The 24,980-nt window shown below is 39.3% G+C and overlaps 2 protein-coding genes across 5 annotated transcripts in view; one reads left to right on the forward strand and one right to left on the reverse strand.

Annotated features, from left to right (window-relative positions):
* Positions 1-24,980, reverse strand: part of ralgps2 (Ral GEF with PH domain and SH3 binding motif 2) — a 146,812-nt gene that overhangs the window by 24,596 nt on the left and 97,236 nt on the right. The gene's annotated exons all lie outside the window — the stretch shown is intronic.
* On the forward strand, positions 129-23,338 carry LOC107658173 (angiopoietin-related protein 1-like). The gene is made up of 5 exons (XM_016446637.1): positions 129-374; positions 12,067-12,963; positions 18,262-18,455; positions 20,480-20,750; positions 21,905-23,338. The coding sequence occupies exons 2-5, from the start codon at positions 12,174-12,176 to the stop codon at positions 22,090-22,092; spliced, it is 1,443 nt and encodes a 480-aa protein (XP_016302123.1). The 5' UTR covers positions 129-374; positions 12,067-12,173; the 3' UTR covers positions 22,093-23,338.

Here is a 24,980-nt window from a genome sequence, read left to right on the forward strand (position 1 = left end):
AGAGAGAGAGAGAGAGAGAGAGAGAAATCAGGTCCCAGTCCCCTCCATCCAACCCTCCCTCCCCCATCCTTCATGAAAAACTAGAGTTGCTGTCCGAGAGTTCCTCAGTCTCCAGAAAGCAGCTGAAGGCTTCCAGAGCCATGCCACTGCCCCAGATCCTGTGAACCCTTGGACAGGAGCTCGCTACTGGGCTGAGCAGGGTCCTGGACACTGGGGGTCCAAAACCACAGGAGCTTTGAGCAGGAGGCCTTGATATCCTGGGATACAAGAGATGTGTGCAGCTTTAAGGACTTTTAGAGAGCCACTGGGAGAATAAGGAATCACGGAAGACACCAAGAACTGGTGGACCACAAGGATCTCAACAGAAAACAAAGGTCAGAAGACACCTGGGTAAAAGTGGCAGGTTCTTCACTCACTTGTTGTGTTTTTTCTTCATATAATCTCTCTGACATTTCACTCTTCAATCTGTCAGCAGCTGGAAGTTCTTCTTCATCTTTGTTTGGCACAAGCCTCTACCTGTACGTCCACTGCTCCGTTTTTGTTTTTCTGAACTAATTCTCCAGCTGCTGCCCATGCGCTCAGCCAGAGTACGGGTGGGCCAAGTGGTCAGGTCAAGGGTCGTTCTGAGATTTGCATTGGATTACTTCAGTCTTCCTTCACAATCCAATGCAAAGCCGTATAGCACAGACATCAAAGGCAGAGAATTACCCAGAATGTCGCCTCTTGTTCTGTTTGTTTGCTTTTCAGAAAAAGAGATGGGTGTTTTCTGGTCCACTTCAAGGTCATGCAGTAGGGGGCATAATGCATCTGGATGGGTGTGTTTGTTTGCTTGGTTACGTTCTGAGCCCGATACTCTCACAGAGATTTCCACTGTGCTATCTAAAACAGTGTCGGCCACTCTGACTGTGGTGTCTTGTAGGTTTTCTTGTACCATGAAGGCTGTATTTTGTGGATTCGGTCTTATTTGAGGACTGTGGTTTGTAGATTCTATTGTAGCATGTTGTAGATGTTTCTTGGTAGCCTGGTGCTCCTCACGGTTCCTCTGGCTGAAGCTCTTGGGAATTTGGTCCACTGAGTGTCTATGTAATTTTCTGTAGGGGATAAGGGACACTATTCATAAAAAAATGGTTTTAAAGAAAACAAACCTACCAAGACAGAAGGCCGTTTTACACTAACCACTTCCTCATGTAGAAACTTCTACATTCTCACGTTGTGCACACACACACACACACACTGGTTTGACAGAAGGCTAATCACAAACCTAGTGTGTGTTGTAGCACCGTTACCCACGGTGCCCTGCTGCTGTCAGACACACAAGGAACAGCACCAGTAGATGCAAGTTGAACAAACCAAATGTTGTCACAATAAATGTCCACAAACACGTGATTAACACTATTACGTAAGGGGGCGTTCACAGAGGACATGATGTTTTTAACTTGACACACATTATGGTGTCGTAGCACAAGAAAAACAATGAGATGTGACGGACGAACGTGTCCTGTGTGAACACATTATGCAGATAACCATAATAGCAAAACCAAGCCAAATGGATGAAATGTGAAAGCTCACTAAAATCTGCACATAGAAAAAGAAGCTACTCCTGGACGAATTTCCATGTCATTACTCTTCAGAGAACATTCCGTGCTGAAGTGCTGGCATATGGTTCACCTGCAGCACACGTGAAACGTCTTAAATTACCTGTACGACTCTTGTCTTTTTGTCTTTCACACTCAAAGACACTCATTGCATCAATACCTGCCTCTTCCTTTTGACAAACAAAAATGAAACCCTGTACGAGGAACATTTAGGAAAATTTCTGATGTTGGAAAGTGTATGAAATATTTGCATTAAAGAAGTGACAGTCTAATGTGATGCTGAGTAAATAAGGACCTAAGGCTGGCATTGTTCACATTCAACGGTCAATTCCTGTGAGCACTAGTGATGAACTTCATCTGTGTGTCGTGAGTTTCTAGAAACAAATACAGATACATATTTCTGGCTGTTAGATCATTCATTTAAAAACATCAAATGACAAATACAACACATCTCAATTCTGACACATTTTTTCCGCATCATTTCTGGCAGCAGAACCTTTGGTAACTGATTCTACTACTAGATTTGCATTTCATTAAGGACATATTAAAGTGCGCAAACATTCCAGCAATGTCATTGCTTCTCTTTCTGAAAGTGCTCTGTTTATCGTCTTCCTATCAACAGGTTAAAACAGAAGAATACAAGCATTGTTTGTTCTCATCTGCGCTACTAAGGTAATTAGAAACATGTGGAGATGACTTCTGGCATTTTGCAGATACACACAGGGTTTCAGGATTTAAGGCTTCCTTCTTTTTCTGTTGTCTGTTATTTTAGCAGCCACAATCTAAAAGTTTTCCAAAAATGACGTTTTCTTGATATATAATCCCAGACTGACCTACAAATTCATCTGTAACTAATTTGGTCTTATTGACTTATTCACTAAAACAGAGCCCAATAAAAATTCCAAGCTAAACGAGAGAGAGAAAGAGTGATTTAGAGATTTGGGAAAAAAGTGAATTTGCTTCCGCTTTCCCATAAAGCTTTGCAGGAAAAAGCACCCATTAATCTGTTCAGCTGCAGTAGTTCTCTCTTCAGGCTGGAACAGGTAATGATTTTCTAGCATCTGCCACTGTTTCTTTGGTAATATGGGGGCTTACCTGCACGCACAGAGATGCAACAGATTTGGTTGCTAGTAGATGTTCCAATTTGACTGCTGTGTCCAACTAAGGGCCCATCAAAATTAAAATGCATTTTGATAAAAGTCATGTGGTGCAACAAACATGCAGAAAAAAGGTCATTAAGTCTTTTAAAATATTAGATCATTTGACCTTTTAATGATAAGACAAGGTTAGTACAGGATAGTAAAATGTCGTGGTGCGACTCATAAAAAATATATTTAAAATGTACTTTTAACCTTTTAAAATTATTGTTTGTTTTTTATGTATTTTTTTTATTATGTGTAAAATTACATGCATTTATGTTTTAGGGAAAATCTGTTGTTACTTTTACTTTTACTGGTTACACCACATGACATTTCAGTCTTCAAAAGTCAAATTTTCTTGTAAATGGTATGAACATTTTTGAAAGCAAATTGTTTTAAACTCGGCTTCTTTCTTTTCTTTATGTGAACATTCTTATCCATCACTGACTCAACTTTGTTCCATTGCAAGTTGTCTCTGACGCTCATGTCACCTCAAATCACCATCCCTCACTGTAAGTGATTGACTTTCTAGTTGCTTTGTCAGTGTGATCATCCCTCACGGCAGATTTAGCTTTATACAAGCAAACTGGAGAAAAAGTTCTGCTCTGTCTCTCATGACGTGCGTGTTCCCACACTTTTAGCAAGTTTTGAGAAGAAAGAAGCTGCTGAGAGGTTTTAAAAAAGACTTGTGGGTGGCGATGAGGACCGAGGCCTAAGGCTTCCAAACCACGTTCAGTCAAAAACTGCATTCTCTCAAACAGAACTGCTTCTTTTTCCTGCTCTCTCTTTTCTTTAGCTGTGGGTTCCAAAATCAGTTAAAGTTCCCACATGCCCAGATCTCACTTCATAAATTCATTACATCATGCCCTGCTGGTCTCCATTCTGCCAACATTCATTTCCCTCTGCACTCTTGGGATGGAAGGATGGCGTTACAAAATGCAACGTGGGGATTGTTTTTTCCTCCTTCCTTGGACTTATGCTCTCTTCCCATTTTTCTAATTTTGTTAGCACTTCCTCTTGATTGAGCAATATGTTGATGCATCCTGGTTTTCTGTTGAGCGACACTATAAATTACTACCATGCTGAAAACCGGGGCCCGTGTGACGCATTTATTGTGCAGACTAAAGATAATAACAGAAAGCTGCTGTTTGTGTATTCATCGTTCTCTCATGTTGTTCCAATAGTAGAAATTTCAGGAACAACAGCAGAACGAGAATTCTCTTCAGACTGTTTACTCTCGAAGCTTCTGATTCCAGCTGTTCTGCCTTCTGCAACCTAACAAATTCAGTACGGTTCCTCATTTGTCCCTCTGTCACCCATTACTGCTGTCTGTTCCCTTCTGCCCATTTCTCATGTTGTTCCTCTTTCTCTTTTTTATATAGAGATCAAATAACAGATGTGTTTGTGTGTAAATGTATGTAGTAAAACTGCAGCAATGGCTGATGGGAATAATAGGAGCTGAATAGGAGCTGTCTGGCTTCTGAGATTGGCTTTTATGAGTCAACTTTACAATATCACACAAATGCTTGGTCAGAGTCTGGGTTTGTTGTGGACCACTATTTGGCCAATGTAATAGCAGTGTTTAAATGTAACATCTTGTTGAGTCATGGAACCACAGACTCATCTCTTAAAATTTTATGGAGCTAGTTGTTGGCTTGACTAGCTCAGATCTCATTTCTTTCATAGTTCAGTGACTAAGCATATAAACTTAAAATTGAAAGTCTTGCACAAACAGCCTCATTCATTAGGATGCAAACAGGAAGTAGCCCTGGAACGTGATTAGAGATTTAGGTAAAATCAGTCACAACGTGCTGTATTTAAAAACCATTCTGTTTGTCTTGGGATTTATTTGAATTATAAATAAAATAAAAATCTTTACAAGCATTTCTCGGTCTAAGGCTTTCCCAGCCGCCTTGTCAATCCCCGTGGAGGACGCTGTTTTTAGACGCTTAATATCCTTGTCTAAACTTTCCAGCAATAACCTTCTCTTTCATAAAACTGCTCAAACTGACACTCAGCTTTCTGACTAATAAACTCTGCAAGAAAAATACAGGACTTTATGGTCTCATATCAAAGCTTTCTCAACAAGAGTGCAAACACCCTTAACAAAACACTTTATATTACCCACTGGTTTCTAGTTAACCGTTTAAACAGCTCTCAACTGCCCAATCAAAGTCTGACATGAAACAGCTGACCAAATCCTTTAAAAAAAACAAGTAAATGCTGAAATCAAAGACACTTGGGCATAAATCCCCCAAAAACAAGAACTCAAACTCTTTTACTCACTTCAGAGGATGTCACAATAATGTCATGCCAGACACCACAGGCTGAAATGAAGAGCTGTGCGCTAAGCAAAGAGAGAGGCAGTGAGCTAATGATTTGAGCTCAGATCCAACCCTGGCACAGAGAAGAGAAAAAACGCACCTGGTGGCCCACCAAAGCACACTGCACACAAGCAGGCCAGCCAGAGAGCAGCGTTTGCCATTGTGAAATTATCCACATATAACTTTAATTGACTGACTGGATGATTAGATGAATTGACCAGGGATAGTTTGTCTCTTAAAGAGTTTTTTCATCATCTACACCCATATTCAGAAGGTTTTTTTTTTATAAAGCCAAAGCCATAAATACAACAGAAGAGATGCTGATGTCAGCATCAGCCCTATGGTGTGTTGTTAAAAAGGACAGACAAGAAGGGGCCATGCTGGACTCTTCAGGTCTACATGCTGAATCTACAAATGACACTTACTGTAAAGACATTGAGTACATGATGAGATGATGAGATGATCAGGTAAAAATTGCAAAGAAAGAGCAATAAAAAGAGAGTGTGAGAAAGAATTGGCAAAGCTGGCTTCCAAGACACAAGTATAAACAAAACTCAGTAGCAATCCCTCTCTCTTGAAGCTGAGCTTCACAAAAATACTCTGGAGGAATAAAGGATTTTGGCAGCACTCAACAGTAAAAATACGGAATAAGTGAGACTTTATTACTAAAACAAATGTGTCCCTTCTTCTGGGTATTTTTAAGATGGGTAACCAAGAAGACAAAAACAGGACTGAGGAAAAGCTGATTTCTTTGATGATCTATAAAATGAACCCAGGGACCTTGTTTAACTGAGTTTTGTTTGTACAGCAGTTTCCATAATGATATTCTATAGGGTTGTTTACACAGTACATTATTGTGGTCTAAAGGCATTGGAGTGCAATGAAACCGAATGCAGTGGAGAAATATACTGTACATTAACATTTTATTTTTTGGGAAAAAAAGCTGCTTTATTTGATGAAAAATACAGTAAAAAGTCATATTGTGAAACATTATTACAATTAGCACCAACAATGATCATGTGACACTGAAACGGTGAAAATTCAGCTTTGCCATCACAGGAATAATTACATTTTAAAACATTAAAATATTGGAGTGCAATGAAACCGAATGCAGTGGAGAGATATACTGTACATTAACATTTTATTTTTATTTTTTGGAAAAAAAAGCTGCTTTATTTGATGAAAAATACAGTAAAAAGTCATATTGTGAAACATTATTACAATTAGCACCAACAATGATCATGTGACACTGAAACGGTGAAAATTCAGCTTTGCCATCACAGGAATAATTACATTTTAAAACATTAAAATAGAAAACATTTATTTTAAACAGTATAATAAATAAAGTTCACAATATCACTGTTTTACTGTATTTTTCATCAAACGAATGCAGCCTTGGTGAGGATAAGAGACTTCTTTGGAAAACAATTTAAAAAACGTTATTATTTCAAACTTTTGATAGGCAGTGTACTTTTAAAAGTTCAACTTTAGCCTTGACACGTCATCTTTTGACCTGAAATGTACTGTGAGATGCTGAAAAGTTGTAAGACTTGTTGAACTGTAAGAGATATTATCAATGTAGTACAGGGGTCTTCACTTAAAATTGTGAGGTTTGAGGTCCATGAACTGATGGTTTTTGCCAGACCAGGGTGTCTGCAGGATATTTAAGCTCAAAATTAAGACTTTAAGACCTGCACAAAAAAAATTAAAATTACTGTAAAAGCATGATTTACAGTTCAGACACAGGTTTTCACAAAAACAAAAATGATAAAATGATCAACTTCAGCATTTCAGCCTTAAGAGTCAAAAGTATCAATTATTATATTAATGACATAACATCTAAACATATTTTCTTAATTCTTAAGAAAAGTTCTAAACAATTCTTCTTAATTGTTTAGATTTTCATAATACATTATCTTCTTGTCGTTCTACCAGTTCACATTTACAGCTCTGTGTGTTTGTAGCATTGGTCTGAACAAAAACAGCAGAAGGGCTTATTGAAAATGCAAATTCATTCTCTGCCAGCAGGTGCCGCTTTCAGGACGGCAGAAATATAGCGGTTTCCCCGGTAACGGCAGTACACAAAATAGCGCAGCACCTGACTTTGAAATGTTCAGCGCTCATATTTATTCAATGAAATTATAGCCTTCTGAAGTTTAATCGTCACATTAAGCTATATCACAATTCTCGTCTTTCCGTCCCCAAATTTAAGACCTCCTGAAATCATAAGACGTTCTTGTATCATTTAAGACATTTTATGGCCTTTCATTTAATACAACTAAATTCAAGACTTTTTAAGGACCCATCAACTTTCATAATTTTTGAGAATGCAATTGTTTTTCACTCACGGAAAGTTTCATCTGTCTGTGAGCCACTTTCTGCTCTCTTCACTGCATGCAAGCCTGCATGTCTGAACGTAGCAACAGTTAACTGTAGTAGCAACCTGTGGCGCCGTAGGACCCAAACAGCCCTACTGTGCTGACCTTGATATGACTAATACAAATTTGACTTTTAAAACGCGTCTCCAGATCTTTCCACTGATAACTTCTGTGCCTCACATTTTTAAACGCAAGAACATGTGTTGAACAATTTTTAAAATTCTGCCTAATGCAGAGGAACCACTGGGATTTAGTCTTTGACAGCCACCATGACTGATGTTAGCAGAGTCAAACCCAATGAAAACAAGAATGCAGATTAATTGTTCATGTGCTACACTGGCCGGTGACATCATGACAGTGATACTGACTTCGTAAAAACACCCGAGGAACCCAAGAGTATCAGAACAGTCAGAAGGCAGTTCTGGAAGCTCTGTGAATTATGGCTACTAACAACACATGAAGAGCCAATTGGCTGGAACAGTAGAGGGTCACAGTTGTCCATACAGCACATCAAAGCTAAAGAGGATGATAAAATGAATCATGGGAACAGTGAGATGATTGTATAGAGTGTGGAGATGTATGACTCAGATGGGTAGGGAAAGGATAGGGAGCCACTGGGATCACCATAGAGCAGTGGTGGTACTAAGCCCTAGCCAAATCAAGAGCAAAGTTGACAAAAGCCACATTTAATAACTAATTACATTAACCTAAGCTTGCTAGCTGATTGTCCTAGCTACTGACAACTCCAGTGCGTGTGCCAGTCAAGTGTGAGAGGCCTTGGGTTAATTCTGACAGCTCAGAGGAGAAGCAAACCAATGATACTGAAAATTGTTATAACAGCTGACAAAATGTTAATATTTACATTTATTCATTTGGCAGACTCTTACTTTATCCAAAGTATTATTTAAGTATACTGTACACTTCAAAATACACACAGATCATGTGTTTCCTGGGAATCGAACCCATGACCTTGGCATTGGTAGTGCAGTGCTCTATCAGCTGAGCTACAGGAACTGAAAACTATTACATGAGTGTTAGATTAATGATTTATATATTGAGGCGCACATTCTCATCTTGTGTGTAGCCATGAGCAAGCACATACCTTAGCTGTCTATTACTATTCATTAGTGATGGTGAAAGGTTGAGACTGTGTAATGGAGACAAACGCAGCCGTCCATTTTATGGCTGAAGGGAGGGAGAGAAAAATAAGCAAATCAGAAGGCAAGAGTTTTCCTCTCAATCCCTCAGGTTATAGCATTCCGAACCACTACGTACTGAACCGTTCTTTGTTGGTTTGGGCCGACATTCCCACATCTGTTCTGGATATGTTAGCTGCCCATTACTACGCACAAGCCAAAATATTTTGAATCGTTTTTCCTGTGTGATTGTGAAAAATGACAGGAGGGAATCCAGTTGACTTACAGTCTGTTGATAGTTATAAAGATAATTAGGTTGAGTAAGTCAGAGAGAAGGAGAAAGTGATGAAAATAGAGACAGACACAAATGGAGACAAATCAGCAGGTTTCTGGACTGCACAAGATCTTCTTTTCCCATGAAGTCAGGTTCAAGGCCGGGTGTCTTGTTTGGCAGACCAGCCAGAAGGACGATTATGTATGTGATCCACTTTCTGCACCATAGCCCAGATTTTCCTTAAAACCTTGTCTTACACTCTTCTCACTTTCTAATCCCTTCACTCCACACAGTTTGCTTCTCAAAGTCTGTAGCCTACAGTGTCAAATTGCTCCACCGTGTATGATTAGTTCAGCCCAGATTAGGCTGCGTTTGATTGTGGCTTTCATTTCACTTTACGGTTTGAAAGGAAGAGTCAGTCATTTTGAAACCCACCCCTAAGCATTTCAGGTTAGCTTTAGATTACTGACTACATCCGGACAGAATCAGTCAGTAGGACCTTCAAGCTAACAAATATAAAGTTATAATATAAAGAAACTGTGGAGGAGAGCTGAATAAAAACTCAGTAGAGGCTACTGACCCTGGCCAAGTTAAACAAGTTTGGGCATAGCATGCTAAACCACTGACATATAAGGCCCCTGATTAGCACTGAGAAGTCTGATTTTAGCAAACAGGTTCATTTGAAAAGTAAAAAAAAACAAGCAAATAAAGCAAAACAAAATTCACAGATTCATCTGTCCAAATTTTCCAATTTCAAATGTTGTACTTATGGTTCATAGTAACACTTATCTAACTCACTCCCAAATTAAAAAAAAGTCAGCAACACATTCCTATAGAGGCAATATGGTGTTCCAATGGAGCTGAAGCAAAGAGACAGTTTCACCTTTGTTATTCACTGTGTGGTGTATGTAGAACTGTACTGGATCTGCAGACACATCTTTGGTCTCGCAGCACAGATGGCAGAATTGCTGACTGAAAAATGTGTCTGTATAAACAGGGAGGGGGACCTGAGAGAGCACATCTAGGTGTTGATGAAAAGCAGAGCTCAGCATGGAGGGAAAGGTGATACTGGGATTAGAGAAGCCTAACGCAGCTCCCGGAGAGTGCTGCTAAGACAAATACTGAAGACATGCTGGGGTACTCAGAGTGGGAGATTGTTAAATACTGAACCATGTAGCGTGGGCTACACAGCAGGATGTTAGAGCACGTAGGAATTTGATCCCCTGAACCCTGGAGAGCTGGTGAAGGGGGTGGTAAGTTTCAGAGCAGGAGGTACAAGGGTGGGAGAATGCAGGGATTAAAGTTCCGTTGCTACGACGGATTTCCGTCAGTTCATAAAGACAGTCACTTGCTTCATTCCTGAATGATTCAGCCGTTCGAACGAATCAATTGAATAAATGATTCAGTGATAAAATCGGCGACTTGCCGCCACCTGCTGGCGGATTTAGTTTAATTTTTAGTGTATAATTTCAGTTACTTGAATCATATTTCTGTATTCAAAATTTTATATTTAAAACATTAATCTCCACATGAATTTATGAATTTAATTGCACTCATGCCCCCTCTGAGCCTCATTAAACGTCTGAAAATGTACGTACAAGCCACTTTGGTGTTCTTCTGTGCCACCTCAGTAGTACAAATTAATTTATTAATACTAATTTCATATGACTGGTAACTTATTTGTCTTATTCTACATATTGTTTTAAATAGAAATTTTAAAAATATTATAAACATACATTTTTGAATCTGACAGATTAAATTTTTTCATCCTTTGTCATACCTTTGTCATTACAAAGGTAAAAAGAAAATACACCTGTAAGTCACTTTAAGAAGTCAAATGTCACTTCGTATTAGGAAGGCTAATTTTTTATCAGAATTTTTGATTATTGATCAGAAGGTGCTCCTAAATTTTTAAATTAGGAGGACAAGCGCTCCTAATTACAAGAAGAAAAAAACTGCTCTTAAACTAGGTGTGTGACAGGTATGGCTGAGAAATGGGGTTTGGTCAAAGAAAATTTTTCAGTCAAAATATTTTTTTTTTGCTTTAATCCCTGCAATATAATAAGAAGTAGAATAAGACAAATAAGTTACCAATCATATGAAATTAGTATTAATAAATTAATTTGTACTACAGAGGTGGCACAGAAGAACACAAAAGTGGCTTGTAGGTACATTTTCATACGTTTAATGAGGCTCAGAGGTAGCATGAGTGCAATTAAATTCATAAATTCATGTGGAGATTAATGTTTTAAATATAAAATTTTGAATACAGAAATATGACTTAAATAACTGAAATTATACGCTAAAAATGAAACTAAATCCACCAGCAGGTGGCGGCAAGTCACTGATTTTCAGTGAATCATTCATTCAATTGATTCGTTCGAACAGCTGAATCATTCAGGAATGAAGCAAGTGAATGTCTTTATGAACTGACGGAAATCTGTCGTACCGACGGAACTTTAATCCCTGAGAATGGTTATAGTCCACACTAAAGATGGGGTTGTGTATAAAATGCCATGGTAATGACATCAGAGGAGAGATGAACTGTTAGCGGACGATGTAAAGCATCTGGATATGGGCATGTGTTAGTGGAGGATGTGAAGCATCGAATGTGTGTTTGATTTAAGTGTCTGAGACAAGACTGAATAGCACAGCAGGGTGTCTGTGATAACAGAAGGGGTAAAGGTTGTACACCATGTTGAACTGCTAATACCCATACTTTTCATGGCAGCATTCCATTAAAGCATTGAAGGAAACAAGAAGAAAAAAAAAAAACACTTCACTGGTCTTGTCTGGCCTAATGACAGCCCTTGTGGACGTCCACTTTGCCACATGAGCTACTGGGTAAAGGTCTGCTGTGAAGTCCACACTAGAACATGCTTGGCAAAAGAAAGCTCATTCTTTTTCCTTATTCCACTATTTCTCACTCCTCATTTGTAGTTGTCAGCAATGTAGATTCTTTGTCACAGCCCCTTTGGCTTAGTAAACAGGACATTTTTGTTGCGGTTAATTCATTCCGTAGCTGTGGTTGACTTCTAAATGGCCATTCTGAGGCAAAGTTTAAAGACATTAAGTCACCTGCAAGGTGGTGTCTAGAAAAGTAAAACTAAATGCTAAATGTTACTGTAGCTTGCATAAGACAAACATAATGAAACTTTTAAAGGTAAGTTGATGATGTACATGACTGCTGATTGACAGCTGCTTTTCTTTCTCCTTATAGGTGAAGCATTTTTTTTGGATTTTCCACTTCGTGGAGGTGGAGGAAGAGAAGGGTAAACAGAAGAAAGAAGCCAACAAAAAGTAGGTGAGGTGATAACAGAAGCAACCATGAGAGACATAACATGGTGCATGGGCATCATGCTCTGCCTCTCCATCTGCTTGTTCGGCAAGAGCCACTCAGGAAATGCACTCATGCAATCTCGACCACGGCGAGCACCTACCGATGACTCCAAAAAGTGCTCCTACACTTTCCTGGTGCCCCAGCAGAGGATCACAGGTCCGATCTGCACCTCTGCCACCGGGCCCGAGCCAGACAAAGACCGGGTGACACGTATGGACATTGCCGATGTGCGGGATGTCCTATCCAAGCAGAGACGGGAGATTGAGATGCTGCAACTAGTGGCGGACGTAGACGGGAACTTGGTAAATGAGATGAAGCTTCTGCGCAAAGAGTCTCGTAACATGAATTCCCGAGTGACACAGCTCTACATGCAGTTGCTTCATGAAATTATCCGCAAGAGGGACAACTCCCTAGAACTGGCGCAACTAGAGAACCGTGTGCTGAACGTCACCACAGAGATGCTCCGACTGGCCTCCCGTTACAAAGAGCTGGAGCTACGTTTTGCAGGCCTTGCTGGCACAGTTAACAACCAATCTGTGCTCATTGCCGCCCTGGAGGATCGTTGTCTTCGTGGATATGGACGTCAAGATCTTCCTGCAGGTCCGCCGCTGGTGCAGGTGGTTCCAGAGAGCATTCCAGCAAACAACAATCGCTTCACCAATGAGATTCAGAGAGACAACAACAACAGAGCCTTTCCTAGAGGATCACGAATGGATGCCCCAACGCCTGACCCACTGGGAATCCCACCACTCCCACAGGGCACCCTTACCTCAGATGGTAAGTGACCAGGGACAAGGGGGCGGGGATGGCGAATTAATTCTAGAAGAACATGACAAGTGTAGACCTGTCAAGTTTTCGTGTTTGTTTTCACAATCTTATCACAGAAATGACACATTTTGACATTGACAGCTTCTATGGATTAACAGTCTTAAGGGAGTTACAATGTCAGGCTTTCAGGGGAGATGTGGTATCTCTCTATACTACCATGCAACACAAAATGTTGTGGTAACGACCCAGCAGTTTCTGTACATGCTCCAATATTTGTAGAGAAGTAAATGATGTGGAGGGCGCAAATTTGACAGCTCATGTCTTGTTCAGATCCCACTTCCCATTCTCACAACTGTTTCAATGACGTTTTTCAAAACGCTGACAAAGTCCTTCTCTTTTTCCACATCTTAGTGACACAATGCCTCATAAACTGTTAAATAGCAATCTGTTATGGGGCCAGTATCATTGTGGGCACTGCAAAACTCGTGACAAACCCTCTGAAAACTAAAATAACAAATGGGACACTGTACAACTACTGTGCTGCTGAAGGTGTAGCATTTCCCCTGGTGGCACTACATGTTTCCCATGAAAGTGGCTCTGAGCCCTTATCCTTCTAAAGCAGGGGTCTCCAACCTTTTTTACATAACGGACCGGTTATATTTTGAAAATATTCTCGCGGATATATATTAGTGGTTCAACGGGTCATATTGTGGTTTTTGAGTCATGGATCGGAGGATTTTTCAGATAAACAAGAAAAAAACATTTAAAGCACAGATTGAGAATGCCGAGAAGGGTTTCTTTGACAATTTTATGTGTATGTATCTCAAAAGCAAGGACATGTGAAAGAGGAATCAACTCTGTATTCTCTCGCTGTCTGAAACATGTCTCTGTGCGTGAGCGTGCTTCGGGTGTGTACGGCTGCTGTGCACACCGGAAACAGCATGTGAGTAATGAATCAAGTTCTCTTTTGCTTCTTCTGCTTGTGGTTTAAAATCGCTTGAACTTGTAAATTGGCAAATTAATCTGCGAATCTCCGAACTGTGGGGCCTGGTCCATACGTTACGTATCATGGATCAACTGCGATCCGTTTAACCTCTAATATATGACAAATCAGAAAAATCATTCATTTACTAATTGAACATTTTAATTTACACTCCATAGCTACTCTATAGCAATCGCAAACAAAAATACAGAATAATTAGAACAATCTATAATCATTAACACGCAATAAATACAGACTGTCATACATATTTTTCCCAGAACGTTCTTGCGATCCAGTAGCAACACTTCCTTGGCCCGGTACTGGTTTGCGACCCAGTGCTTGGGGACCTCTGTTCTAAAGCATGAACACACAGCCAAGAACAGACTGCACAGTGTTGTAATGCCAAAAGTTACTGAGACAAATCTCAGAATCCTCCATTCCGCTCCTGCAGAATCCTCTCTGGCAGCCCATGAAAACAAAATATGAGCTCATGGATTCCTGAGTGCACATGTGAAAACATGCACCCACACAATCCTCCCAGAAAAAAAGTAGATTAAAGAAGGTCAGAGAAGAGAGAGATGGATAAACTGTTAGTCTAAGCTTGAACTGGGCTTCTTCTCCATAAATACATGTATCTGTCCAGTAAGAAGTGACGTCACACATAAGAACAAGAATATGCAACAAAATCTACAAGATACCCTCTTCAAGCACTTAACCAGCAAAAACATTTTTCTTCTTTCACACACATGCAGGATAGTGATGCTGCCTCTGTCAATAAATCTAAACTTGAAAGCAGTTTCCATTATATGTGTTCTGGCAAAAACTTCACTAGAAAAATGGAGCAAGCAGTTGTTATTATAGACAATAAAATTATTAGAAATAAGACAGACAGAGAGAGAATTTCATTGTCTGTGTAAGCAAGCACATACAGTGGGTATAGAAAAGAATCACCCCCCTTTAAAATAATCACATTTTGTTGCTTAACAGCCTGAAATGAAGACAGACCGTTTTTGTTTTATCCAGCTGTATTTACTCAGTGCAACTTATAACATCTAAGTGAAAGATATAACACCAACCCAAAGAAAACTTTCTTGAACCACCTTTTGCTTTAATTACAGCCTTTAGTCTGTTGGGATATGTCTCTGTCTCTACTAACTTTGCACATCTAGACTTCGCAATATTTACCCACTCTTCTTTGCAGAACCGCTCAAGTTCAGTTAAATTTGAAATGATCAATGTTAAAAAATATACCAATACAAAGTACGACAGACTTTTTTCCCAAGTCTTTATCACTTTATTAAATTATGCAAAACAAAATGACAATGTTTACTTTCATGAGCCGCAGCGTATTTACAAACTTGCAGTGAGAAGTTTAAAAGCTTACAGGCTTCCGTACGTCATCCACCAAAAACAAAAACTGTCTGTCTTCATTTCATGCTGCAAAGCAACAAAATGTGATTATTTTAAAGGGGGGTGATTCTTTTCTATACCCACTGCAAATGCATCCCACTAAGCACAATAATTCTGCAATTATCTGTGACTACTAAAAGACGAGAAGCATACTGTGAGAGCACATATGAAATTTTCATTCTGAGAGTTTAAAGTGTACAAAGAAAATGAGGCACACCAGGTGCAGCACTGTGACAGCACTTTATGTTTAGCTTAATGGCATAAACTTACGCAAGAAAATACTGTACTTCTATTATACAGCACTCAGCACTGCATATTAAGTAGATTTTGTTACAATTCCATTTTATTCACTTAGAAATCCTAGTCTTGTCTAAGTTTGTTTTCTCCCTCTCTCTGTTCTGCCATTCTTAGCACTATAAGGTCCACATTCATGCAGTCACTTTCAAGACCACATCCCTGCAAGGTTTTACAGCTATGTAACTGTCAGTGAAAGGCAATACCATAAAACACAACTTTACTGCACACACACTGGACTACATATGAAATACAGAGGGGGAATGATGTGTGTCTGTATTGGAAATGAAACATGTAAGTATATTAAATTAAAAGAAAATCATACATTTTGTAATCTGAGGGAGAGTCAAACCCATGCTTATTATGTGTTAAGTTACAAAGGCACAAGGTCAGCAGCCCTGTTCCAAAACTCAGTGAGCTACCTGGCTTTATACAGCCTACATAGGGAGCTACATTCTAAGGTCACATAACCTCATAAATGACTGATTTGAAATTATTTTTGAAACTCTCATATCTGATTTCAACTGGCAGAATGTTTCTAAGCTAATGACTCTCAGTACAAGCTTCCGGTGGGCAGCTTACTTGGTTTTGGAACGTAGCCAATGTCTTAAGAGAAGAGGGGAAACAAAAATGTGACTCATCTCAAGCTCCATGAGCACAATGGAAAACATCAACAATTTTCCAATTTTGACTTTGTCAGGAGTAGCACTTACACTTTGTAAGACCTCACACTTGGCAGGCCAAATATGCAGACGTGTGCGAGTGTGAGATGGTGGTTTTGGACTACAGCCTTTAGTGATAAAGTCTTGAGTAGGTGTATAAATATCACAACCACCAACCTCTCCAAACACAACTTCCATTGGTAGCTTTCTCCAATTCCCCTTCTCTCACACATACCCACAATTCATAATAAACAATCCCCACTGCTTATCCAGTAGATCTTCAGTCTCAAACCAAGACTTAAACAATGATAAAATCTCTCAGTTCCTGAAGCAAATGGCTCCAGAGTCCAGCCTCTCATGTGGCCAAGGCAACTCAATAGGGTCAGATTCTCTCGCGACTGACCGCTAATGACAGCTCAGTGTAGCCCACTTCACCCAGTACACGGGGAATTACAACCGCAGCTGACCAAAGCAAAACACTCTTATACCTCTGGGGTTGTACAGTACTACTTTTTGGCAGATGAAGATGTATCACTGCTGAAAAAAAACAGAAGCTGCTCAGAGAGTAGTCTTGGATGATTCTAAGATGCAGTTCTGTTTGAGGGTCCTCCTAGATTAAAGCAGAGAAAACGCCTACTCCCCCATTTTGCAGATGACTGCCACTCGAAGCCGCCCGGCACAATGCCTGTCTGTATGAGCTCAATGGCTGTCATTCATAGACAGGCGGTCAGGGCCACACTGGGACCTGGCTGGTTAATGCAGCTGTTTCAGCACAGCTAGAACTACTGAAGGACTTCCTCTCAACACAGGAAAACTCCTCTTATACAACATCCCAACCATACTGCCCAAAAGAGCCTTTGGCAAAAGGGAATCTCTCTTTCTTCCTCTCTACATCTCTGGCTCACCCCTATATGACTGATAATGATTTTAGCTTAAGCTCAAAGTAAAGAGGAAAAAGAAAAATGAACGGAAAATAACCAAAGGAAGAGGGAGTTGCACAAGGCCTGAGCTGGTGTCTGGGCATGGTAACTTCATCAGGACAGAGCAGAGTATTTATCATTCTGCCAAATCTGGAGTGCTGGGAGATCTTGTTCTCCGGGCAGAGACGACCAGCCCAGAGCACAGAAGACCCTGCAGGGAGAGCTTTCAGTTAAGACAACAGTGTCTCTCTATGGTCAGGAAAATTCCCTAAACTGATCCGAGACTTCTATGTTATGTGTTAAAAAGCCTGCAGGTTCAGACCACGATTAAGGCAACCTTAATAGCTACACGATGAAACCAGGTAGGCCTGTTCCAACAAGAGTGTTAACTAAAATGATACCAAGAGTGACATACACAACAACAGATGATAAGGTTATGTTCATTTTAAGCCGTTATAATGAGCTTTTCATTGTTTTAATTGTTCATCAGCTAGAAAAGCTTCTGAAAGTCCAACGTTATTGTTCCTCTGTGACGTTATCATTATAACTGTGGTGTGGACTTATTCTAACAGAATTAAATAATGGATTAAAACTTTTTAATTTAGTTACTGTCCATGGTGTGAGCGGGCTTTTAATCTAGCTATCACTAAAGAAAATGCAGTTCACAAGGGTTTTTTGATATTGTTGATAACAAAAAAGAGAAATGGGCATCAGGACGATAATTAAAATATATTCATTAAAAATACTGCTGAGGAAAATATGACAAAAAGGCAAGATATTAATGTACAAGCATTTTTGAAGAAAAAGAACAATAGTTTCAAATATTCCAATCGACCCACTTGAGCTGCATAAGTTTAATCAGACATACAGTAAACACAACTCACATCTGCACAAAATGACGCAAATGTACAAGAGAACCTAATTTATGTGCTAGTCAGACGCGGTCACATTGTGAATACAAACTGTCATTATCATTGTCATTGTCACTGCATTGGTCCAGATATGATATACATATATATTCTCTCCTCGTCTTCCTCAGGCCCATTCAGAGACTGTTTCCAGGTGCGACAGGCGGGACACAGCACCAGTGGGATGTATCTGTTGAAGGCAGAGGGCAGTGATAGACTGATTCAGGCCTGGTGTGAACATAAATTAGACAATGGAGGCTGGACCATTTTTCAGCGAAGGAAAGATGGCTCTGTCAACTTCTTCAGGAACTGGGAGAACTATAAGGTAAAGGCCCACAACACACCGACCAGAGCATGCTGAAGACCAGCGGACATGCAAAACTAAGACAATCAATTAGCAGTGAAGTCCTCTCTTTCCTGACTGTTTATCCAACTTAAGTGTACATTTCTGATAAGAAACAGGGAAATAGAGATACAGCCACAATGTCTGCATTTACATAACTGCTCCACATCCATCCTGTGAGCGTGTAAGTGAAATAGTATGATAGATGGAATGTGTGATGAGATTCCCAGTAAGGCCCAGCAGTGACTTACTGTCGGTCAGTGGTTCTCAAGTAACACCACAGACTTTTAGGGCAAACAGAGAGTTTTTCATACTCTTACTACTGTATACCACTACACTACATACCGTATTGACCTGAATATAAGACGATGTTTTTTTCTTGGAAATACATCTGAAAAAACGTCGTCTTATATTCAGGGTCTAGACTTTGACATGTCAATAATACACCCACAACAATAGGTGGCGCCAAATACGCATAAAACGAGTGTGCCATGAAATATGTAATGTAATGCGTGTTGTAAAGATCGCGAGTAAAAATAAAAGAAAAAGAAAACCTTACAGCTGCATGAGTCGTGACTGTCACGTTAGCCTGATGGGACCAAACTCCCTTTGTGATTTTAAAGCGTAAGACAGTACCCAGATTTGAAGACTACAGTAAGATTTAACTTCTACTGTTAATAAGATTTTGGTAGGCTACTATTAGATGGATAGCCTAAATGTCCTAATTCAGATGGGCTACCTGTTTTTTTTCACAAAATGTGTTTTACTGAGAAAAACAAGATTTGGTTTTTAAAAAGCCTTTTTTCCAAAAGGTACATCTGGAAAAAGGGGGTCGTCTTATATTCGGGCCAATACGGTAATACAAAGATATATTTTAAAAAAATCCAAGCTATGTATTTCACAAAAACATTTTCTTCAGCATTCAGCATTAGGGCTGAACAGAAAAACCTTTAGTCTGGGAAACCAAATAACTATAGCTGTGATGTATAGGAGGCTTGTAGAAACAAAGCACATAATTCAATCCTTCATGTCCCCCAACATCTATCTTAGAGGTCAATGAGTATGCATTTTTCATAACTAAATCTCAAAATCGGTGTTATGTGTTCATAATATGACGTATCTTCAATTGAAACAAGGTATTCAGACAAAAATCCAGGGCTGAACTAGATTTCATTTGCTGGGAGATGAGTGGATTTTCTAAAGTGGATGTTAAATATCATAACAGAGCCAAACCAATTGTTAATTTGTTAAAACGGTTGGTCAAGATTATCCAATAGCCAGTGCAGCCTAAATGATGTCAGAGATAAAGTTGTTTCAGAGCAAAATTAGTAAATCATTACATTTTAAATTAAAGATTCAGAATTCAGAAATCGGCTTCCTTTTAATTAATGAGTTTAAATTTAAAGTGAATTGGTTGTGCCAAACAGGAAGTGGAATTGGAATTAAAGGAATTGGAATTTAATTAATTAATTATAAATAAATAAATGTAAATATTTGTATGTAAGGCTATAACATTAGGGCTGAACAGAAAAACCTTTAGTCTGGGAAACCAAATAACTATAGCTGTGATGTATAGGAGGCTTGTAGAAACAAAGCACATAATTCAATCCTTTTCCAAGAGCAATGGACCGAAAACGAACATTTTCCCCCTTTACACTGCTGAAATCAGTGGAAAAATGCAGTTATGCTTTTATAAAGTAGCTCTCAAGGTCTGTCCTGGGAGTGTGACTTCACCGATTTAGTCAAAGTTGAGTGCCAGATGAGTGAACTGTAACTCCAGAGTTGAAGGCCTACTACAAAAATATACCTCAAAACCTCCTCACTGACACAAATGAAATGAAAACAAGTAGAATAACTGCACACAGTTGGGGAAGCACACATAAATCCACTAAACACGCTTAAGACTTAGATTAACTATTTCCACTGAAGAAAAGATCAAACTTCTCTGTCACATACTCTGTCTCTATTACGGTTTCTCTCATTCCCTCCCTCCTTCTCCCACACAGAAAGGCTTCGGGAACATAGATGGAGAGCACTGGCTGGGCTTGGAGAACATCTATAATCTAGCCAAGCAGGGGGACTACAGATTGCTGGTGGAGCTGGAGGACTGGGCTGGAAAGAAGGTGTACGCAGAGTACAGCAGCTTCCATCTGGAGTCGGAGAGTGAAGCCTTCAGGCTGAGACTGGGCACCTACCAGGGCAATGCCGGAGACTCCCTCACAAGCCACAATGGAAAACCCTTCACAACGCTTGACCGGGATAAAGATGCCTTTACAGGTTAGATGCTAACAGCCAGTTAAAACGGGACAAAAAAACCCCAAAAAACTGTCCATAGCTACAAGGGTTGGGTAGAATGGAATGGAAGAATGTAAGAATTTGCTTCTTTTCAATTCATGAGTTGGAACTTAAATTGAATTGACCAAATTGAATTTTACTTCCTTAAATTCAAACTGAAATTCTGCATCCTGTTTGCTTCCAAATCAAACTCAGTAATTGAACTGGGATATAAAAAGCATTTGCAATTCAATTCTGAAGGTTACACAACCCTGATAGCTCCAAAGCTATTAATGTCACTATAGATTTGATTGCTGGTGACGCTTGGTTTGTTTCAGAGGTCCTGTTTAAACCTTGCATAAAAGGCTTAGACTAGTCTTACAAGTTAGTCATCTATTTTTTTTTCTTTAAGACTGGTCAGAACTTAAAGTTGGTTACATAAAAATGTAGATTGGTCTAATCGGAGTCCAAAAAATAAGACTAATTACCCCTTGGCTAATTGCTAATTGGTCAGACTAGTTCTTAAGATGTAGTCTTAACATAGTTTATGCAACTGGCCTCTGGTATTAAGATGCATTTTCTTCGTTCCAATCACAAGTGGACAGCATTAAATACAAGTGTAAATGGGGTCTAAAGTGTTTTGAGCTTGTCCACTTCCAGCTAACTGGACTGGATTGCTTTAGTAGTGTAGACGCTTACTGTATGTGGTTGAATGCGTTCGAACAGCTACAAAAGACTACCCACTGACCTAACACATGAGTGTTATGGAATGTGTTTTAAGTGCATCAAAACAATCAATTCCAACTTCACTATGTTGTGCCAGATGTAAACGGCCAGCAAAAAACTGCACTTGAGTTCAGTTGATAAGGGTTGGCTGATGTTCAAACTATGTTTTTACAATCTGAAAGTGAAATATTACTGATTATTACATATTTTCGGTGACAAACATCATTTGGTAGTACTCACACTGATGACAAAAGCATGAAAAATATTGGGGTGTGAAACCACTAAGTGAAAGCAAATCAAAAGGGGTATAATCGAATGCATCGAATATAATCGGGTGCATAATCATATCGGTTCCAACACGATCAATAGCTTCTAAAGTGTTCTGTCATTCCAACTCATTGTGTTCTTTTCCCCATCTTCTTCTATCCCAGGCAACTGCGCTCATTTCCACAAAGGTGGCTGGTGGTACAACGCGTGTGGTCAAACGAATCTGAACGGCGTGTGGTACTCCGGCGGTGTGTATCGCAGCAAGTTCCAGGATGGGATCTTCTGGGCAGAGTATGGAGGCGGGTTCTACTCGCTCAAATCAGTCCGTATGATGATCCGGCCAATAGACTGAGGTTCACCCCAAGACCTCACCCTCATATCAAACCCGATTGAGTCTAAATTGCTTGAATGTACTCATAATTCACTCCAGCACTTATTTATAATCACACATTCATGTTTATGAGGACTGACATGTATAGCACAGTACAGTCGTCATTGGTACAGCACCGATAAAAATCATGAAAAGGAGGAGTGGAAGGACATGCGTTTATCCAGACTTGTACACCAATGTCCTCTGGTCCATCCAAATGCAGAGAAGACGAACTAGTAAGAACTAAAAGTTGGAGTTGGACGACAACACAGTCAACTTCAGCATCTCCATCTCTTACATTTTTCCTTTACTGTCGTTCTTACATTCCTCTCCACTGCAGTATCTTCACTGCTGTCCGTTCCTTCTGATTCTCCATTATTGCTTGGACTGATGACATCAAAGCCTCAATCGCAGGTTTTTAATCAAAGATCTTCGCAACTAAGCAAATGTTGGCCTCTGGCTTTGGAGGTGTGTCTGTAACAATAAGGACTGGCACTGGGCTGAACTGTTCACCAGGCCCCATCTGCATTCGGGGGTAATGTTGGTCTGTAAATATACTTCATGTTTTATATTTGTTCGTTTTTGTAAGAGTTAATTTAAGGACTCACCACCAATCCGCAGTATTCATTTGCTATTTATATATCGGTGATCTGTATTTATGACAGTTATACGCCTCCAATCATCTATTTATCCCCAATTATGAGGCACCATTGTGATTTTGACAAACATTTGTATACTTTTACCAACAAAGAGAGAATATTACATTCGACTCCAGGGTTGTACTCACCGTGGAAACTGAAAGGGACATGTCCCCCAACATCTATCTTAGAAGTCAATGAGTATGCATTTTTCATAACTAAATCTCAAAATCAGTGTTATGTTGTTCATAATATGACGTATCTTCAATTGAAACAAGGTATTCAGACAAAAATCCAGGGCTGAACTAGATTTAATTTGCTGGGAGATGAGTGGATTGTCTAAAGTGGATGTTAAATATCATAACAGAGCCAAACCAATTGTTAATTTGTTAAAACGGTTGGTCAAGATTATCCAATAGCCAGTGCAGCCTAAATGATGTCAGAGATAAAGTTGTTTCAGAGCAAAATTAGTAAATCATTACATTTTAAATTAAAGATTCAGAATTCAGAAATCGGCTTCCTTTTAATGAATGAGTTTAAATTTAAAGTGAATCGGTTGTGCCAAACAGGAAGTGGAATTGGAATTAAAGGAATTGGAATTTAATTAATTAATTATAAATAAATAAATGTAAATATTTGTATGTAAGGCTATAAAACACATTGAAGGCCTATAGACTTTTTATAACTTTCAGATATGGCTTTAAAAAGTCTTGATAAACCTTTGCGACAGTTGTAGTTATAATATATGAATTTCTTTTAATTATAATTCATTTTAATTCTACTTCCTAAAAATTTAATTCGAATAGCAATTCTGCATCCTGTTTGTGATAGAGCAAGTAACACTTCAAGTAAGGAGCAAGATGAACAGATTATACTACATATATTATTATACATTTGAATTATGTGCAACAATGAATTGGTCAGAGTAAGACCATGAATGATAATAATGAACATAAAAGGGGTCAGTTTTGATTTTTCATTTGGTTGCCCAATCTTCAATATTTGGTTACACCACTGACTGGCTCACAAACACACATGCAAAGCCAGAAAAACAAACAAACAAAAAAACCTTTGAACTTCATAGAGCTGTAGAATTTATGCTAGACTTCCCTCATAAATATACACAAATACAGACACAAACATACTCGTCTCTGTAGTCTCTGGTGGACACACTTATGCCTGAATGTAATTGAACAAAATTTTTGTGTAAATGATCTCAGAATCCACTCTGAATAAAACAGCGTCCAAAAGTCTGAGTGAAACTTTTTCTGCATAATATATATGGAGTCACGGCAGGTTTTTCAGTTACATTTTTCTGTAATATGAGCAAAAGAGTGTGTGAGTGTGTGTGTGTGAGAGTGTTTGAGACTGTAAGAAACAGAGATTTCATGTCAAAAGTATGCAGACGTGAAAATGGGAGGACTACAGCACATAGAGACAATGAAAAACACATTTCTACCATCCAGTCACGAATGGAGGTGAGATAGACCGAGACGAGAGAGAAAGAAAGAGAGGGATCCAGAGGGAAGGAGAGAGAGAGAGATGGAGACAAAAGAGCAAGACATTCCTTCCATATAAAGTGCTTAGGTTACAGCTCCACAAAAGTGTATTTCATAAAAGTTATGCCTCCCTGTTCCCGGCTTCCCCAGCAGGACTATCTTTCAAAATGTCCTTGATCACTCACAGCCAAGCATCTAATTCTATCAGGAAAACACAGACACATGCACTCAGAGAGGAGAGAAAGACACTGGCAGATGAAGTTTTGTGAGCGGCCTGCATGCTAAGACGTTCTAAAGAGCTTCTGTCTGTTTCCGAGCGTGCATCTCCCCATGGGACACAGAACACAGGCTTCACACTTTCGCTCGTGTGGCACATCAGAGTAAATACTAACACTTAGACAACAAGTGGAGTCACAATCCAGCCATAAACTTGTTTTTTTTTTGGTCCTATAAAAGCTTTAGTTGGATAGAGACTGAAGACCACTAAAATCATCAGGCGTGAAAGTGGTAAATTTAAGTTTTGGCACGTCACACACTGTTAGCTTCGGAAAAGTCATTGTGCAGACAACTATTCTTTACTAAAAGTTTCAATGAACCATGTAATATAAAATCTGGTCATGATTTGGCTTGATCCTATTCAGTGGCAATATCATTAAAAACATTTTTGTTAATTAAAATAAAAACATTAGATGAAAAACTTAAACTTAACGAAAATGAGAACCGAACTAAAAGT

Source organism: Sinocyclocheilus anshuiensis, unplaced genomic scaffold (assembly GCF_001515605.1).
Source record: "Sinocyclocheilus anshuiensis isolate Anshui unplaced genomic scaffold, SAMN03320099.WGS_v1.1 scaffold279, whole genome shotgun sequence".
Lineage (NCBI taxonomy): Eukaryota > Metazoa > Chordata > Actinopteri > Cypriniformes > Cyprinidae > Sinocyclocheilus > Sinocyclocheilus anshuiensis.

What these genes read in the sequence shown, in the direction of transcription:
- LOC107658173 (XM_016446637.1), top strand. Translation starts at nt 12,174, where the DNA reads ATGAGAGACATAACATGGTGCATGGGCATCATGCTCTGCCTCTCCATC. An exon ending in GGGCACCCTTACCTCAGATG is followed by an intron (nt 12,964 to 18,261) that starts GTAAGTGACCAG and finishes CGTCTTCCTCAG; the next exon opens with GCCCATTCAGAGACTGTTTC. An exon ending in GGAACTGGGAGAACTATAAG is followed by an intron (nt 18,456 to 20,479) that starts GTAAAGGCCCAC and finishes TCTCCCACACAG; the next exon opens with AAAGGCTTCGGGAACATAGA.